This window comes from Thunnus thynnus, chromosome 5, assembly GCF_963924715.1.
Source record: "Thunnus thynnus chromosome 5, fThuThy2.1, whole genome shotgun sequence".
NCBI classification, from domain to species: Eukaryota; Metazoa; Chordata; class Actinopteri; order Scombriformes; family Scombridae; genus Thunnus; species Thunnus thynnus.
This window is the reverse complement of record NC_089521.1, coordinates 25,695,494-25,716,004: the sequence shown is the minus strand read 5'-3', so window position 1 is coordinate 25,716,004 and position 20,511 is coordinate 25,695,494. Positions and strand designations below refer to the sequence as shown.

Below are 20,511 nucleotides of genomic sequence, written 5' to 3'. Positions count from 1 at the left end.
CTGCATATTTGCATTTGGGCATTTTCAAAATTTTATGACATGTATGTGACACATGTATATTTTACATTTTTATTTACTGAAAAATTGCACAGCCCATCGACACACTGGCCCAAGGTATACTTTTGGTACTATACATTTATTTTAAAAATGTACCTTTAAATTTTATATCCCTTTTTCCATTTTTATTTTTTTTAAACTCTTATTCTAATTATTTTTCTTTAGTGCTCACACTTTAGCACAGCCTCAAGAATTTGCCACAGTGTATTTCACTGCACATTTTTATGCGCATGTGACAAATACAAGCTTGATCACAGAATAGCACAAATGACAGGTATAATACGTATGAAGTATAGAAAAATAGTTGGAGGATTTAGCGCTATGCTACTTTTCTTGGCTGTGAATGCAAATTCTCCAACTTAATACTATTTTTCAGTGGAACTAAAAGTTTGAAACTTTTGTATCGTTGAATTATTAAGGACCTTTTAGGTTACAGCTAACAAGGCTGCCTGTATGTAATGCCTGAGTGCCTGCAGGTAAAATAGTTTATCTTTATGGTAGCATTGCTTTAATGATAATCAACACATCAGAGTAACAGGTGTAATTATACAGTAGCCTTCTTGTGAGGTAAATAAATTATTAAACAAATATGGAGAATAAGTGTTTAATCTTCATTGCAAGTTAATTTTAGGTCATATACCACCAAATGCATCTGTCTCGCTTTTATCAATAATCAGATATTTTACGTAAGTATAAGTGTCAGTATGGCAATATGAAAATACTTCCTTACATGTAAAGTCCTGCATTCAAAATCTTATATAAGTAAAATTACAGAAGTATTATCTGTAGAACATAGTTAGAGTTTTCAAAGGTAAAAGTACTCATTATGCAGAATAGCCTCTGTCAGTGTTATATTATATGTATGTCAACTGATTATTATTACTGATGCGTTACTTTGTGGCAGCACTTTAATGTTGTAGTGGATCATGGTGATGCTAATTTAGCTATTTTATATACTGTTGGGTAGTTTAGTCTAACATTTTATCATATTTTATAAATTATATGATCATATAATTTGTATGTACAGAATATCTTAATCTACAAAGTATAGTAGCTGTCAAACAAATGTAACATTACTTGGGTAAAAAGTACATTAGTTCCCTTGAAATGTAGTGGAGCAGTAAGCAGTGGTGGAATTAAATACATTTACTCAAGTAATATACTTAAATATGATATTGAAGTATTTTTATTTTACTGGAGTATTTCCATTTTATGCTACTTTATACTTGCACTCCACTACATTTCAGAGGAAAACATTGTACTTTTTTACTCCACTACATTTATTTCACAACTACAGATACTAGTTACTTTTCAGATCAATATTTTATATGTACAACAGATGATGTATTCTTTATTTTTTAAATTGGTTATTAATTTAGATCACTTTGTAGAGATCTGTTTTCATCTTGACATTAAAGGGTCTTTTTCTGTTGATCACTGTCAAAAAATCCACATTAAATCCTCTTTGATTCAATGTTTTAAGACAACAAAACATGACAAAACATTCCAAGAGTGGTGAATACTTTTTACAGGCACCATATATCTGTATGTATAATAAATATAACACTGAGTGGGGACATTTTGCATAATGAATACTTTTAATTTCAATACTAAATTTTGCATCTAATACTTCTATACATTTACATGCAGGACTTTTACTTGTAATAGAGTACTTTTCAAGCTGTGGTATTGCTACTTTTATTTAAATAAAAGATCTTAATACTTCATCCACCACTGTCAGTAAGTATAAAGTAGAAGGAAATGTTCAAATAAAGTGCATGTAGCTACAAACACGTGTTGTGTTGCATCTGTTCAGTGATCCAAATGTTTAGTAATAAATATTTGAACTTGTGCTTGTATGAGGTGTTTGTATTTGTCTTCTGAAGACTATTAAAGCATCTGATTCAGTGTTTAGCACTTTGTATGTAAAGACAAGCATCGGTGTTGGAAGAAGTACTCAGATCCTTTACTTAAGTGAAAGTATTAATACCACAATGTAAAATTACTTCATTACAAGTAGAATTCATGCATTTAAGATCCTACTTAAGTAAAAGTACAGAAGTATTACCAGTAAAAGTACTCGTTTTGCAGAAAAACAGCCACTGTGACTGTGACTGAAGTATCACTCTGCCACACAAATTTTTCAGATTCATTTTTCAGACTTCTCTCTTTTTTATGAGAAGTTGGAAAGTTTTACCTCTTTGGGCCTCAAACGATTATTTATTTGGTGGAACTACTAACAACTCAAACATCTGTGACATGACAGTGGGCCACAACTACACACAGGGGTTACAAGCCAAAAAGTGAAGTTTTAATGGCATTTCCTCCTCCCTCATTAAAAATTCCTATAAATATGTAAATATATTTCATCTCAGAGCTTTAATTGCGGGACACAAGATATCTCCTATTTCACTGTAAAATCCATTCTCAGTGTATGTGCACTGGAGACTTTAAGTTTCCACCGAACACATTGATATTGGACCAGGACTGGCTTCCAAACTAGTTGTAATGTCACAAATCATGTTCATGGGCCCACTTCTTAAAATTATATTTTAAATGAGCACGGAGAAACTTTCCATCTTCTACATCAATCTGCACAGTGAAGCTCAAACATTTAACTGTAGGAAAAGGGAGAATAACACACTTTTGAGCAGAGGTGGACTTTAAAGGGGCACGAACTTCAAACTCTGCTGTTACAACTCAACAAATACAATTCTGCATTATGCAAACGTTATAGACGATCTTTGCTTTGGTGCTTTTTTTTTTTTTTTCTAGTCTCAAAAGTAGGTCAGTTTCCTCCCAACAGCCAATCAGAGGAGAGGGGTGCAGGAGGGGGCGGGGCCACGCAAAGCAAAGTCCAGGAAGAAATCTTCAGGAATCGGGATAATAACGTTTTTCCTCCGCAGTATCCTGTCAATAGTGTGTGGTCTGAACGTCCGTCAGCGCTGACCTGTCAACATGTCTGAGAACAGAGATAAAGCTACCGATCAAATGAAGACATGGAAGGAGAACAGAGTTTCTCAGGTCTGTATGCGCCTTGTATTTGAAGTGTTTTATGGTGCGCAGCGCTGCCTGACTTTGGGTGAGAGGTCGTCTGGGGTAACCAGCTAACGTTAACAGCCAAACTCCAAAGCTAGCTTGTCGGTAAAATTAGCGTTCAGCACCGAAGCCTGAATGTGCAGACATGTAAATAAATATTTTTTAAACTACTTTACGCTATTATAAATTAGGTTGGCTGGCTTATTGTTTGTTTTTGATCGTTAGTATTCCTTATTATTGTTGTGCTCACTAGCAAACCTACCAACAGCCGTTTGCTAATGTTGCAGGTTAAACTGGCCTCTGTCGAAGAAATCAAATAGCGTCTAGCAGTAAGTGGCCACCAATCGTTTCTCAAACCTTTTTAATTAACAAAATAAACATGCAAAAACCTGAGAAGTCCTTAATGCGGAGGGAAGATTTGAAGTAGGTCATTGTCCAGAGGCATGCATTGTGAATGAACTTCAGCCCTCTCAGTTATATAACCAGACCACATCAGAGTAAATAGCCACTATCACCGAATGTAACCCTTATTGAAGTCCACGTCCCTCCAACCACTCACTGCATGTTAGCTTGGATTTTGTAATGTCTTACTGTTTATTGTTCTTGCTCTTTCAGCAGTTGTGCAGGTTTCCAGAGCATTCTGAATCTTGTGATAATACTCATGACAAGCAGAGTGCATCTTTGACAATAAACAATGAATAGGAAACAATAATGTTTAGGAAATTTTGCAGGATTTCTGCACAGACGTTAATTTTGTGGACGTAGTTTCTTTGTTTTTGGTATATCTGGTGCAACACTGCGAACATCAATGTCATGCTTGTTGCAGAAATTCTACTTGTAATTGCTTGTTTGCATACCATATTTTTAAAAATAACAAATGTTTGATTTTCTGTCAGTCAACTCATCTGTTAGATAAAGTAATCAAAAAGCTGAAACAATTAGTCAATTAATTGACAAGTCGATCAACATAAAATAAATCTGCAACAATTTTTATTGTTGATTGTTTGACTGATTGTTGCTTAGTCAAGCAAAAATGGCAAATATTTACTAGGTCCAACTTCTTAAATGTGAAGTTTTGCAGTTTTTTATGCGTATTCTGTAGTATTTTTAATTGATGAATACAAACAAAACATGACATTTGAAGATGTCACCTTGGGCTCTCCCAACTAATCATTTTCTTTCTTATTGTTTTGACATTTCATAGACTAAATTAATAAAAAATAATCGACAGATGAATCAGTTATGAAAATACTTGTAAATTACAGCCTTACTAAACATATAATTTCATTCATTTGCAACATGCGTACATGAGACTCTTTGTGATTGGCCTCATGTACATATCTCTAATGTGGATGCTGTTTGCAACAGAGACCAGACACACTGACCACAGGGGCTGGCCATCCTGTTGGAGACAAGCTCAACCTGCAGACTGCAGGACCAAGAGGGCCGCTGCTGGTTCAAGATGTCGTCTTCACAGATGAGATGGCCCACTTTGACCGGGAACGAATCCCAGAGAGAGTGGTGCATGCCAAGGGGGCAGGTAAGTGCAAAGTAGTAATCAGTCTCATCTGTGTCGCTAACTTTGTGTGTGTTTGTGCAACAACAATTGGTGCTCTTCCTGGGCTCCACATATACCGTAATGCATTTACAATACATAACATCTAATATCCACATATATATATATATATGTTGTATATCCTTCAGATAAACTTTAGAATACATTCTGGTATGGAACAAGGACTATGGATTTTGTCCCCCGTCATTTACATTGGAAGTGCAGTAGAAAGGGATCACTTAATAACCAATATGAACAGGAGGAATAATGACTGCAAAACCTATTTCAGTGTAAATATGGGTACCTGACTACTGTTTAAGATATAATTAATAAAATTTTGAGCCTTTAGTGTAGTCCTTCAACACTTTTGTAATGTACATATGGCACAGGACTGACCCAAAATTAGAGACCAGGATTTGTCAAATTCAATAAATTCTACATTTGAATAACAAAATGGTCTTGGGCATGGAGGTAATTTATATTTATTTATTTTGATTCCCCTCCCCCCAATAATAAACAAAACATCAGTCTCCTTTACAATAATTCTTATAAAGCAAGTTTCAGAGCATCTAGCCTAAGTCACAATAATAAGAAAACAAAAAAATATAATATCAACAAACATACAAAAAAACTAAAAAAAAACCCAAAACAGACCCTCTCAGCAACTGTATTCATTTTTTTCCCCTTGCAATCCAACAAGCAGCCCAAACTTGTTTTACATGAATTTAAAAAGTTCAATCTTTACCACTGGATCACTATGTGTGACAAAGTAATTTCAAAATCAAGGTCCTTTTTGGTGCTTTCAACCACATCTCAGTCATGAGTGATGAAGATGAGATTATTTTTGTCACACAGCATATTATGTCTTTTGAACCATTTTCTAAAACAATGTATAATATTCGGACCAATTCTTGACATTGGAAAGAAATAAATAACACTAGTGCACCTCTAGCTATATTACCTGCCAAAGTCAACAGAACTGACTAAAAAACTAAAAAAACAGGCAAAAAGCAAATGAAGGTCATTCTTGTTTGAGGATTAGCTCCTGACAAATGCTAATCTTTGCAAGCTTTACAGATCAAGGTCAAAGACTGTGGGGCAGATATTCATAAAGTTGTGTTTGTTGGCCTGACAACCCACAGTTAGTCTGAGCAGTTAACTACAAATATGTGAGTCAGACAACTCTAAGCTGATCTGAATATGTGAACCAAACAAAGACACTTACTTTTTTCCTTCCTGATGCAGGTGCATTCGGCTACTTTGAGGTGACTCATGACATCTCTCGCTACTGCAAGGCTAAGGTGTTTGAGCATGTCGGCAAGACCACACCTATTGCTGTCCGCTTCTCAACTGTAGGTAAGAGCAACCATGTAATGTGTGTACGTATGACTTATACCACTTGTTTACAGATTGTTTCCATAAAATGTAAAAAAAAAAAAAAAATCCAGATTTATTTACTACAAGATTGCGTTTTCCCCTGGATTTTATATCTCAACACACTGTCATGTTGCCCGCTGCTAATGTATGCTGTAAACATTGTAGTAAAAGTGAAGAGAAAAATTAGGGGAAAGCATCCATGGTCTGCTGATTATGCAGGTCACTAATAATGATAAATTGTATTTTTATAGTTTGATTTTTTTCACTTCAAAATTTGTGCTATTGATTTACAATTGTAACCCTTTAATATTTTATTTCATGGAAAAAGTGGCTTCCTCAGATGTTTTCACTGCTCTAGACACTGTCAGTTTAACTATATACAAATAAACCCTATCTTCTGACACTTGAAAAATGTGGTGTGATGGCAGTTTCTTCTCAGGCTACTCTTCACAGAACTGTCAAAATAAGATTCAGATATGTAGAGCTTGATTTAGATGATGACTTTTAAAGTATAGTATGAGTTGTAAATGATATGTTTTGTAATTAGTATAGTATTTGAGTAAGAAGTATCAACTGAATAAAAATAATTCTTGATTTTGATATATATTTAAGACATCCATAGTCCAAGTATAGGCCACTTTGGGAGTCGTTGCTTTCATTGATGTTGCACCACACTGGTTATCTCTATTCAACAGATGGGCTGTGCCTTAAGTATTTTGGATTGATACACATATTGGCACAGATAGTTAATAAGATTAGTATTGGTAGCTTCAGAAGCTGCGAGGTGCCGCTCAAACTTAAAGCTACACTTGCAAGGGTGTTTTGTAAAATTGCACTCACTTACAAGCTGGGATCACAACTACAAAGACAATCACTTCCCCTCTAAATCAGACTTAAATGCTTGCTTTTGCTAATCTGATGAATGAGCCTCAAAATTAATTGTAGAACTGCAATTACAGATTATTTTTCATGATCAATTATTTTGCTAATTTATGAGTAAAATGTTATCATTTATGTGCATTTTATTCCAGCTGGGGAATCAGGATCAGCAGACACAGTGCGAGATCCTCGAGGCTTCGCAGTCAAGTTTTACACTGATGAAGGCAACTGGGACCTGACAGGCAACAACACCCCCATTTTTTTCATCAGGGATGCCCTGCTGGTGAGTGGGTGTAGGTGGTGTATGAGCCAGGATTGGTTTAGTAGTGAAGGGCCACAATTTTATTTAAGAACAGTCTCTAGTTTCCCTCAAACATGCAAATAAATATAGGAACAGTTTTTAGAACTAATTCCATCAGTCATAATAAGCTATCAAATGAACAACAGTTTAACGTATTTCAAAAACAAACACAGATAGAGACAAAACATATAAATTCTCTAAGTTTCACAACACTTCTGTTGACATGAAGCAAGTATAGAAAGCATTGCATTGACCTGTGTCTTTTACCCCATGTAGTTCCCGTCCTTCATCCACTCCCAGAAACGCAATCCTCAAACCCACATGAAAGACCCCGACATGGTGTGGGACTTCTGGAGTCTGAGGCCTGAGAGTCTGCATCAGGTAGCTGCTGCTGAGGCTTTTGTTAACAAGACAGACTAGTCGAGATCATTTCTAAAAGGACACTTGACTAAAATCTATGAAATATGAAAGTTGTGTTGTGTTGCAGGGCATTGTTGCATGACACTGTCTTGTGTCTTCTGACCCATATCTCCTGTGCAGGTGTCCTTCCTGTTTAGCGATCGAGGTTTGCCTGATGGCTACCGTTTCATGAATGGCTATGGCTCTCATACGTTCAAACTGGTAAATGCTGGTGGAGAGCGTTTCTACTGCAAGTTCCACTACAAGGTCTGTTTGAGCCCAGGTTTCAGCCTTATGTAACATTACAGATGTACTTCCTGGGATTGTGACATTACTTACTTATGTCTTATGTCATATTTTTTTAGACTGATCAAGGAATTAAGAATCTGTCGGTGGAGGAGGCAGAACGTCTGGCTTCCACCAACCCAGATTATGCTATTGGAGACCTGTTCAACGCTATTGCCAATGGCAACTTCCCGTCCTGGACCTTCTACATCCAGGTCATGACCTTTGAGCAGGCTGAGAAGTTCCAGTTCAACCCCTTCGACCTTACCAAGGTACCGCATCCCTCCACAGCACAACAAACTGCACTGTAAACTTCACTCCTGTAGTTGTAGATGCAATGGCATTATAACCTCTTGCAAAGTACTGTCATGCGTTATTGCAAAGAACCGTTGACATTATCAAAAGTGTGTTTTTAGATTGACAACTGTTTGCAGTTTTTACTGAAGTGTGTATCATAAAAGATCCATCAGGTTGAATGAGGAACAGTTCTTCAAATAAATGTTTATGTTAAATCAATACAGATGTTCCCGGTTGAAAAACAGTGAGATTACTAATAGTAATAGGATTTCTTGAAATAATACCACATTATATTTGTTGATATTGCTGTGATGTCAGAGCAGTGAATACCATTATGCAGAAATGAAAATAAAATTTTTGACGAAGTTAAAGCAGCCCTGTAAATGAATTTCCAACACAGATTAAGATTTTTATCACCATATTGCAGTAACCTAGTAAAGAAAAACCACACAAAAGTCAAGCTTTATTGTAGTATGTTTGAGTTCCCCCATTTATGAGTTTATAGAAAAGTTGTTTATTGATGAATTGCACATCTCTGGGGCAGCTGTAAAATGTGTATTAGGAGAACTTAAACTTGACAGAATTATTTCTGCATTGTGATCATAACTTTCTGCTTAGTTATAATTTACTTTCCAGTTAATAAAAGCAGTGTGCATGGAAGTAATTTTAGTGGCCAACATCAGATGTCTAGTTTTGAATGTTTATACCAATATGAAATGTTGTGATGTTGAGAAAGGCCTTGAATACATGAGAAATAGTTGGATGGATCCTGGATTTGTCAGTTCTTTCTTTGGCTCATCCAGCAGTAGGTGTCACTATATTTCAGCTAATGGAGTTCTCTCATTCAGGTTTGGTCACATAAAGAATACCCATTGATCCCTGTGGGGAAAATGGTACTCAACAGGAACCCAGTCAACTACTTTGCAGAGGTGGAACAGCTGGCCTTTGACCCCAGTAACATGCCACCAGGCATCGAGCCCAGCCCTGACAAGATGCTGCAGGTAACCAACAGTATATTTTCACTTGATTGTTTCTCTGTCAGACTTCAATGAAAACTTAAATAAATAATTGAATTGCATGAAAAATGCTATATTGAATTTCACAACTTTTTTTTATTAGGAAACCTGTAATACGATGGGTTCATCGCTACCATCTCATGGTTTCTTGTCCTAGCATTTACAGATTCTTGGTATAACTATTTGCCTGAATATATAATGACATTTAGTAAACAGTTAATATTCAACATTCACATAAATGTAGTTGTATTCACTGTCATCACCCGATGAGCATACATAACACATAAAATACAAGGAAAGGAAATATGTATGCTTATTGTACATATAATCTTACATTAGGCATTAATTTAATTTTTTAATTTAATGTCTGACAATAATAACACAAACACAATGATAACATCCCTGCTGACTATAGTTAATGCAGATCAATTTGATGCTAGAAATTCAGATTAATTTAGCTTCTCTCCCACCCTGAACATTAGTTCTGTGCTACACTATTAACACTAACATACACTAATATGTTGGTATAAAACCAGTTTTAGGAATTAAATCCGTGTGGGTTTCAGTGCTGGTACTTGCCTTGGACTGCATCTTGTTTAGGGTAGTTACTTTACCGCATAACAACATGAGCTCAAATGGCCTTTTTATTTTTACTTTTTAATCAAATTATGCTACTGTCCTTTGCAATATATTACGTTTAGATCACTAATTCTGTCATACAATGGCTTTTAAAAAGTATTTAGCAAACTGAATTTTGTGATGACAAAATACCATTTGATGAAGGTGACCTTCATGTGAATCAATACCGGTATACCTTAAAAGAAGGCATAGTGCCCATCATCATGTAAAATCATACAATATTTCAAGATGATCAGCTGCTAGCGTTACACACCAGCTGCTAAAGATGCGCTTGGGGGAAGTTGATAGAAGGTAAAGGAACTAAACTCAGTCGAATAACGTACAACTATTCGCTCAGCCTGCATAACTGGGTGTATATACTTTGCCTTCGGTCTTGCAGGTTAAGCAGATACTTGAGGACTGTGGTTTGTCTTACACAAAAGAGTTACATAATCAACTGATTGAAACAGAAGAGAGGCTGAAAGATCAGTTCATGCAGAAGTAGCAAAGTGACTTCAGAAGTATGACATTATGTGATATTTATGTAGAATTTAAACAAAAGCTTAAACTGGAAAAGTGTCTGTTTTACGAAAACCAAAAGTCCAGACAGGCTGTTTGTAACTTCAGGGTGAACAACACCAGAATCCCCAAGGTCATTGGAAGATATAAAGGGCTGGATAGAAACCAGAGGATCTGCAACCTTTGTAATGCAACCGTCTGGGAGACGAGTATCGTATTTTGTTAACACATTTCCTCTTAGACAAGACAGATCTTTGTTGCACTGCATATCTCACTGATGTATTTCTCCCTTTAGGGTCGTCTCTTCTCCTACCCAGACACACATCGACACCGGCTGGGAGCCAACTACCTGCAGATCCCCGTTAACTGCCCCTTCAGGGCCCGTGTGGCCAACTACCAGCGTGATGGTCCGATGTGCATGTTTGACAACCAAGGTAAGTTACAGTCCAGCTTCCTTACTCCAGTCAAATTAGGTTTTTCTTTTTCTGCACCCACCTTTTGTGTGTGTGTGTTCCTTTGTTCATATGATGAGCATGCGTTTATGCTTTTTAAATGTTAAGGCAAACATAATAATCTTGACTAATATATTTGTTAAAACACATTTTATACTACATCAGTACAGAAACATTATTTTTAGTGTAGTTAAAAGAGCTGAGATAATGATGATGATGATGATAAAATGTGCACAAGTACAGGGAAATTATTTTGTTCTTCAGAATATCAAGACCAGTGATCATTATCACTAGTAAGCACAATTTGTTTTGACTGCACAACAGAAAACAATCCATGAAGCTGACTTTGAACCATTTAGCTATAAGCAGTAGTGATTTTACATTGGAAACAGACTACTCAACACAGTATCAACCTTTCAAAGCAAGAACACGATGGATCAATGCATCACTTCACACCAAATTTACATGACCATTATAAACAAGGCCTCGTAGCTTCAAAGATCACTGTATTGCAGGCACTGTAGATGTTTAGAAGTAATCAGATTTATAATATACGCTAAAAAGATATCAGTAGTGACAGCTGTGAGACCACTTATATCATTGTTTCATTGATTTTGGTCTTGTATTTAATCCTTTCCTACAAATGTAATACCAATGGCTGCCCACCAGATGTCGCCATTTGGACGTTTTATTTCTCCCATCACTAGTAAGCGGCTATAAGAAAATATATTTTCAGTTTCTCATCTTATCCAAACTGTTCAGAAAATATGAATCCTAAGCAAACACTATCTGTAAACTAACCTGATGGCTGATATGTGTCTGGTATCATTCATTTTTTTCTCACTATAAATAACAATCTTTTGTCATCTCAGTTACTTCAGTATTTTGCAGAATTCAACCTTCAACAGCATTTTTTTCCTCATACCTGACTCACTAGTGTTTGGTGTGTCTTGCCTCTAGGTGGAGCTCCAAACTACTTTCCCAACAGCTTCAGTGCCCCAGAGACCCAGCCTCAGTTTATGGAGTCCAAGTTCAAGGTGTCTCTAGATGTGGCACGTTACAACAGCGCAGATGATGATAATGTCACACAGGTAAAGATAGCGTCACACTTTTGTAGGTGTGTTTTCTGTGGCCAAGCCATTTGTGCCCACAAGAGCTGAATAAGTGTATTAATAACATTAATTCACACACTTCCCAGCTGTACTATAGTGTGTCAGAATATTAAAGTGACCAGGACAGAAGGGCCTTCAGTGCACATAGACTGAGAACGGACTTTTCAGCAGTTTAACTTTTGAAATGAAAAATGAAATGAAAAAATAGTTTCTAGATTTTTCAATGGGGGAGAAGGAGGAACTGTAATTTAACAAGGCAATTTAACTTTTTTTAATGGAAAAACCACATCAGATGCAAATTTATATTCAAAGCAGAGTACTTCTATATAGTATTTCTATAAAGAGTATTTTTATATATATCTTAAAACATGTCTGGAGGGAATCTTTAAATATAGGGACAATTCTCTTAATTGTGGTACACTGATTTTGATGCTTGTGATATTTGTTAAAAATTAGCCTTAAGTACTAAAGATCATCGCTAATACACTCCAACCTTGTGGTAATAAGCCCATAACTCTTGGATCAATTGGTCTTATCAATAGCTGTAAAACTAATTACAACCTTCAACTCATCTCTGATTATATACATAGTCAGGTTATGTGATACGTTTCAAAACAAGTACAGTATCAGTTAAATGTTTGAACACACTTTCTCATTCAAGAGAATGGGAATAAGTTCAATGCAAATTAAATTTTTGTGTTTTGCGAACAAAAGAGTGAAAACGACAAAAAAATTAATAAATAATCGACAGAGGATTAAAAACAAATTAAAAACACACAAAAAAGAGGGGTTTCAAATTGCTTAAAGTTACTACAAGGAACTTTCATTCTGTGTTGATTTTGGCAGCCCCTGTGGACAAACACGGTAGTGTTACCTGGAATGAATAATGTATTTCCCATGAGCACCACGCCTGTGTGTCATAAAAATCTTAGCTAGCATGTGCATTTGCTTTGGGAGCAAGTGAAAGAAAGACACTACTTATTTTTAGTATTATTTTTCTTTTTTAAACACAGCTGTTTGCAGGATGCATAGCGATGAGGTAATGTATCTATGTGTGGCTATGTAAGATTAATATTTGTAATATGACGATGGTGAAGCAAAGTAAACTTTGTTTTAGTACCATTCATACACCTAGGTTACATGTAAGGCTGCATTCACCAAAAAATCTGGCAATGCGGCACCTTCCTGCAGGGCTGTGTGGAGGTGTGCGCATGTTTGTTTATGTTTTAGAATGTATCCAATTATCCAATGTCACTTCTCTGCCTCTCGCTCTTTCCCACTCGATACGCAAACATACTCCTTAACGGAGCCACGCTACCAATAGTTTCCCAGGCAACGACAGAGGTTGACTCACGTACCGGAACAGCGCTGCACAGAGACTCCCAAACACTATCGATTTCCAAATGAATGGATATTCATTCGGATATCAAATAATAAAAAACTTTTTTTGGCCTGGCGGGGGTTCTCGTTGTGTCATTATGGAGAAACACAGATTCAGTAAATATATATATATATATGTGTATATATGTATATGTATGTGTGTGTGTGTATATATATATATATATATATATATACATACATACATACATACATACATACACTCCTGACAGCTAAGTATACGGACTTACATTTGTTGGGTGGCCAGAGATACCACTTCAAATAAGTTTATATTTAATACAATAATGCAAATAAGGTAATTTATCATCCATGCTTTGGCTAAAGGGGCAGTAAATATGCTTCTTAGTATATTCAGCATATTGGCAGGGCACTTGGTTTGTGATATAAGGGTAATCATAATTAATAATAGTTCCTTTTTAAACAGCAATTCCTATATGAAATTGCACTTAAATTAATCTAATTTTAATTTGACCCTCTTTGAACAACTTTTCTTTGTGTTATATTGCAGGTTCGTACCTTCTACACTCAGGTGCTGAATGAAGAGGAGCGCCAGAGACTTTGCCAGAACATGGCAGGGGCCCTGAAAGGGGCCCAGCTCTTCATCCAGAAACGCATGGTGAGTCATTTATAGTGTTGACTCAGTGCAAGCACCACAGTCTGTCACCTTATTGCCTTTCATGCTGTTGTGCTTTTATTATGCAGTGATGAATAGTTTCAAAATGAAATATAAATATTGATGTTTACTTTTACAAAGTAATTGCACAAAAGACAATGATAGTTAATTATTGGATTGTTGAACCAATTGCATATATTCAGAGGTGCTGTATGATTGCACCACAGGATGTTGCTCTTAGAAATACCAAATGGTACATTTAATCATACACAGGAAATCTGTGGTTATGTGGATGCAAGGCAAAACAAGTGTACTTATATTGCAGAATTCAAACAGAACACACTTTCGAAGTGCTGTACCAACATTAAAACTTAGTAAAAAGAATAAAAACAATAAATTAATACAATTGAATAAAAGTAAATATGAATATATATATATAAACTTTGAGGTATTCCTCGTATAAAAGTGACAACATAGACATACAACAAAAGCAATAAAAACACAACATTAGAAGAAAGCTTCTAAGGCAGAGTTGGGGCACACCTTAGATCATCAAGTTATTTGTTCCACAAGTATGGTGCAAAGTAACTGAATGGCTCTCTGATCTTTGATCTCACTTTCAGAACAGTGAGCACATTTTTTTTAACCTGTTCATATTGCACAAGCAGGTCAGCAGTGTTAAGCGTACCAACACAAGTGACTTTAGTTTTGTCCTTACTGAGTTGGAGAAAGTTCTGGGACATGCAGTCATTCATCTGGTCAATACTGAATACAATACTGAATCAGTTTTTCATCAGGATGGAAGTTGTCAGGTGTAAGTGATATGTTAAGTTCAATATTGTCTGCATAATTATGATATAAAATATTGTTATTGTGACTTTTATGACCCAGTGAAGAATGTAGACAAGGAACTTTACAGGACCAATAATTTAACCCTGTGTAAGTGTTGTAACAACAATCATGACAACAGAATCACAGAAACCAAATTCTTGAAATCTGGTCCAGATTTATTTGGTTTGTACTTATTGTGTTGGTGTTATCACACAGAGAAGCACCAGAGATTTTTGAAACATGATACAATAAAATCCAAAGAGTCATTTAGCTTCCTTTTAGACATTTAGATGTACTGTCTTCTATGCGTATGTCAACCACCCCAACCATCACCAACCCACAGAAACTTTTTTGCAGATGTGGTTGGAGCTTTCTGCTGCAGTACGTGCATTTTCCATTGTGGTCAAGTGTAGTTTATCACCTCACAAAATGTTATAAACTTACGAGAAACTCTGAGGTATGATGTTTGAGAAACTTTTAAAGCTCCTGCAAACTTGGCTTCAAATCCTAAATATTTCTCCATAACAATAAATAAATAAGCAACAGTTGAAGTTAAAAAATATTATTTATAAACAAATGAACACTCAGCCGGTCCGCTTCATGAGAACTGTGTGGTTATGGTTTGATACCTGTTTCTAACTAAGCCCTGCAAACTTCAAACCAGTGAGAAGAGCACAGACAAAAAAAGAAATACAGACATCTCCTGTGAGAATAACAAATACTGCTCTCACTTCGACACGTAATAGTGTATTTATAGTAAAAGTGTTTTCAGGGCCTGTAAGTCTCATTGTCTGGTTCTTTCTGCAGGTCGAGAACTTGAAGGCTGTCCATCCAGACTATGGAAACAGGGTTCAGACCCTTCTCAACAAGTACAATGCAGAGGCCCAGAAGGTAAACCCGGTCCTTGTCCAGTCAAATATAAAGTCTTTGCCCAGTACTGTTATTATAATAATAATAATAATAATAATGATAATAAATTATAAAGCGCTTCTCAAAGTAAATGTTACAAAGTTCTACACAAAGCAATAAAAACAAGACAAATTAAATAAAAGTAGTGACAGTAAAATAACTATGAAGACAGAACAGTGCTAAGATAGATATCAAGAACAAATAAAATATATTACAGATATATGTGCACACATGGATACATATCTACACATTAGCATAAATACACTTGCAGAAGCATACACACACACACAAAAAGCCATCTTAAAGAAGTAGGTTTTTAAATGTTGACACAGATGTCTACAGTCTGTCGTCTATAGGAAGTACATTCCAGAGTGACAGCAGAAGCCTGATCCCCTCTGGTCAGGCTAAAATTAGAAATGGAAACAACGAGAACTAACTGATTAGATGATCTAAGACCACGTTCAGGCTCATAGGATGTTAAGAGGTCTATTATATATAATAAGGCCAGTCCAAGTTGTGCTTTAAAAGTAAGCAATACAATTTAAAATCAATTCTAAAATCTAAAGGAAGCCAGTGCAATGATGCTAAGATGTGTAGTGCTCCATCTCCTAGAGATACAGTTGTGGTCAGTCTATCCATCAGTCCACGCACCACTTTGTTCCAGAGTGGAATATCATGACCAGTATTTGGTACAGACATTCACAGTCCCCATAGAGAGAGTCCTATTGACTCTGGTGATTACTTGACTTTTCTTCTAGTGCCACCATGATTTTGACATTTCTAATTTTGAGTAAAATGTCTTGACAACCATTGGATGATGTTGGATGGATTAACACAAAATGTGTGTAGAGCTACAACGATTAGTTGATTGACAGAAAATTAATGTTTTTGGTTTTCTTTGTCTGCTTTGATGGTAAACTGAATGTCTTTGGGTTTTTCAACTGTTGGTTGGAAAAAGACAAGACATTTTTTACTATTTTCTGTCATTTTATAGACAAAACAGTTAATGGATTAATCAAAAAAAATATTCTGCAGAAAATAATCGATAATGAAAATAATTAATAGTTTCAGCCCTAACTAAGTGTAAACTACGGTTGCTCTCACATGAAGTGACACCACTGTATTTTTAAATGGAGCTATTAGAAATAGATAAGACCTCACTGATCCTCAGGGAGATGTGTGTGTATGTGTGTGTGTGTGTATGTGTGTATATATATATATATATATATATATATATATATATATATATACACACATATATAATAAATAAATAAATAAATAATATTAAATATTTAATTTTATAATGATACCAGTTTATTGTTCACATGCTGCACATTAAAAAAGCTTATACCATCTTTCTCTCTCTCTCTCCTTTCCACTTTCACAGAACACACCTCTGCATGTCTACAGCCGTCCAGGAGCATCGGCCATCGCTGCGTCCTCCAAGATGTGATGCCTTAAATTTCCACAGGGGGACCACCCTTCATTTATCTGAGAACAAAATGCACTTACATAATTACCAACTGCTACTACCAGTCACAGGATTTGTATTTAACTTGCCAATCAGAGACAAGACTGAAATACTAACCCTGTAGTGTCAATTCAAGCAGCTAATGTTTTTTCTAATCTATAAATATCTGTTTGCTGTGAGTCAAAATATATAATGCACTGCCTTAAGAATAAGTTATAGTAATAGAATATAGCATAAACACCAATCAATTCATCAATATGCCTTGGCTCTCTGTACAACTCAGTCTAAGGATAAAACCTTTGAAGTTACTTTTGTCTTGATTGAACAGACGTTTAACATCAGGATTTTTTAATAGATTAAAAAGTAGTCCACAATTAAGTCTAATTTCGACCAATGACTAGTTATACCAAACACCTGGTTGGAGTTGTATGTGCATTTTCATATGACTTCATTAATGACTGATCCTCAGCCCCTGATAAATGCTATGATGCGTGATGAATGTCTCTAATAATTCCTCAGGTTGTGCGTGTACTACTATGTCATGTTTTCTTTTGCTAAAGTTAACAAAAATGCCTCCAGAGCTGTTCTAAATTTCTTCTGATAACATTCAAATAATATTTGTGAAAAAAAAAATTGGATTAGCTTATGACAGTGTTTTTCTTTTCAATATGGGTCATAATTAGTTTTGACCACTTTTGTTTATGCCTGACTGAACCATTGATCATATGAATACATAGCAGACTATAATTAATTATGAGAAATCCGGATATTTTTGAAGTTTTCACCACTTATTCACGAGTAGAAAGAGACTGCCATTAGTGACCTAATGGTGAAAGATATTGTTAATTCTGCAGTGTCTAAGAAAATGTATAGAATTTTAAAATGGAAAACAGCTCAGAAAGTCCTGCTTTTCTGCTTTTGTCAGGTTTAAATGGCACATTACAAAATCTGACAACATTTGAGGCGGAGCCTGATTCTTTCAGACCAAGTTCACATTTAAAGATATCATGTAGGTCACTTTCCTGGAAAGAGATTACAAAGATTCCCAACAGGATGCAAACAATCTAAAATCAAATGTATAACAGTCCATATGAATTAGTTATATAACCTGCCATTGATGTGTATTCGTAAATCTGAATGTAACTGATGTTTTTATTAATATTCAAGTTGTGAACTTCTTTCAGATGAGATGTGTATTTAGTGCCTGTATCAATAATTTGTAATTAAAGCTTATCAGCTACTTTCATTTGTCTCCATTTCTTCTGCTCTAGCTGTCCTTTTAAAGCAGGTTTGTATCTTCATGGATATTAAGATGGTACGTTACGTGAAATTGAAACGTTTTTGAGCTTGAGTGAAAATGTGCAGTTTGATCAAATGTCCGCACAACAGGTGACACCTGACACGAGAAGGCTTCCTGCTAAGGCGTTCAGTGCTTGATGTTTTGTTAACTACCGTTTTGTAAGCTAGCGGGTGTCTACTGGCCCGAAGGCTTTTGAATCTTCACTCTAGTAATTTTCTAGCACACTTATTGCCAACAGCTTCTAAACTACTGATTTCAGCTTATCTGTGTATTGGGTTCTTTGATCCAGATATATCCAATTCTACATCTCAATAAGAGTAAGAGTGTACCGTCATGCTAGCTGATCTGTCAGGTGGTACTTATGTTTAGCAGGGGCTTAAATGGTAATGCGAATATGCTCACAATGCTAAATGCACAAAGCACAGTTGAGGCTGGTGGGAATGTCCTTACATTCACATGTAGCTTTGGACATCAAAACCACCAAAATGATCATGCAACCTGAACCCTACCAAATTTTGTGCCAATCCTTCGAGTAGATATTTATATTTGTCAGGTTAAGTCAAAACTTTGACCTGCTGGTTACACTACAGGAAAAAATCAAGGGGTCACCAAAGTAGGATTCATCCTTTGGGCACCATCAATGTCTGTACAACACTGAACAGTAATTCACTGGCAGACCAACATTACCATCCCAACTGCCATGCTGTTATATGGTAAAAGATGTAAATGAGATCAAATTTTACATGCCTTTTTCAAACAAATCAAACTAGCTTCCCATCTTGGCAACTACTTGTTATAGGTTTGCTTTTAGAAATGTGATAGTTGAGTGAAACTTAGAATATATTCTGTTTATTAATCTGGACATTGAACGATCCTTTGATTTTGAATTAAATCTGCGAACTCTTCTGAACAAAAAAAAAAGAAAAAGAAAAAGAAAATCAGGTACTGAATGTTTCAACACACTGTGGTTGGCCTGCTTTTCTCTCATTGGCTCTCGGTGAAAGAAACAAAGAAACAAACAAAAAACAAACAAACCAACAAGCCTGCTGACCCCAAAAGCTAACACGAATTACACTGAAACGATCAGTTCTTGCACACCTTCCTCCACTCCAAACCACAGTTGAGCTGACAGCGATGAATCCTTCAGGTTACCCGGCTGAATTTATTCCACTGCAGGGGGGGAGGCAAGATGGGCTCCCTGGACAGCCCAGTGCACCTACGATGGTTCAGTACACCACTGTGAACATCACCGCTGAGCCCCCCCCGGACCACATCATCTGGTCCCTCTGCTGCTTTGTCTACTCAAACCCTCTCTGTCTCGGACTGGCAGCACTCATCTTCTCGTTCAAGGTGAGCTGATGTGCAACTGACTTTCTTATGAATTACATTCATTGTGTACCAATCATCTGTTATTATTTAGTTTTAGTAATATCTATTATATGTACTGTACATGTATCTAACAGTCACAGGGTTTTGCATGCTTCATTGATATCTAACAATCTGACCAGCTGACCTTTCTGATCTACATCACTTAAACTGCACTCTTAGGCTTTTTCCATAACAGGATCATAAAGACACAATAATGCGGGACATGTGTTTCAATATACAGTTAATATTCAGATGCACAACACACATCAGATATTCTGAATCTATCCATGTAAACTGTAGGCTGTGTGCACAGTGTTGGGGAGTACATTACTAGTTTAATTTTCCAGTAATGTTCCTGTTGCCTAGCTATTATCAAAATCTTGTGTGTCTATATTTACAGTAGTGAGCAATTTTTTCAGTATGGCGGATAATTTTACCCAGAATTAAAATTAAAAGGGACCATAGAGAATTAAATTACCACCACGCAATAAAAAAGATTTTTAACCTGTTTTACAAGGTGTGACTCTGTTTCCTATCCAGGGAACCACCAGCTACCATCTTTCTTTGGATTAGGAAACAGAGTTGCACTGGAGATACCTTCAGAAAAGCATTAAGTGTTATTGAACAACATTCTGGGTTTTTCATAGATGTGCCAAGTATAAAAATATTGATAAAAGAAATAGAAGGTCAAAGACAACTATGCAAACAAAACTAC

At 35.9% G+C, this 20,511-nt stretch overlaps 1 protein-coding gene across 1 annotated transcript; it reads left to right on the top strand.

Annotated features, from left to right (window-relative positions):
- Nucleotides 1–2,892: 2,892 nt before the first annotated feature.
- On the top strand, nt 2,893–18,374 carry cat (catalase). The gene is made up of 13 exons (XM_067590388.1): nt 2,893–3,081; nt 4,465–4,636; nt 5,897–6,007; nt 7,060–7,190; nt 7,485–7,589; nt 7,749–7,874; nt 7,973–8,164; nt 9,038–9,190; nt 10,638–10,776; nt 11,755–11,885; nt 13,813–13,920; nt 15,556–15,639; nt 17,045–18,374. Exons 1-13 carry the CDS (start codon nt 3,016–3,018, stop codon nt 17,108–17,110), a joined length of 1,584 nt encoding a protein of 527 aa, XP_067446489.1. The 5' UTR covers nt 2,893–3,015; the 3' UTR covers nt 17,111–18,374.
- Nucleotides 18,375–20,511: the final 2,137 nt, after the last annotated feature.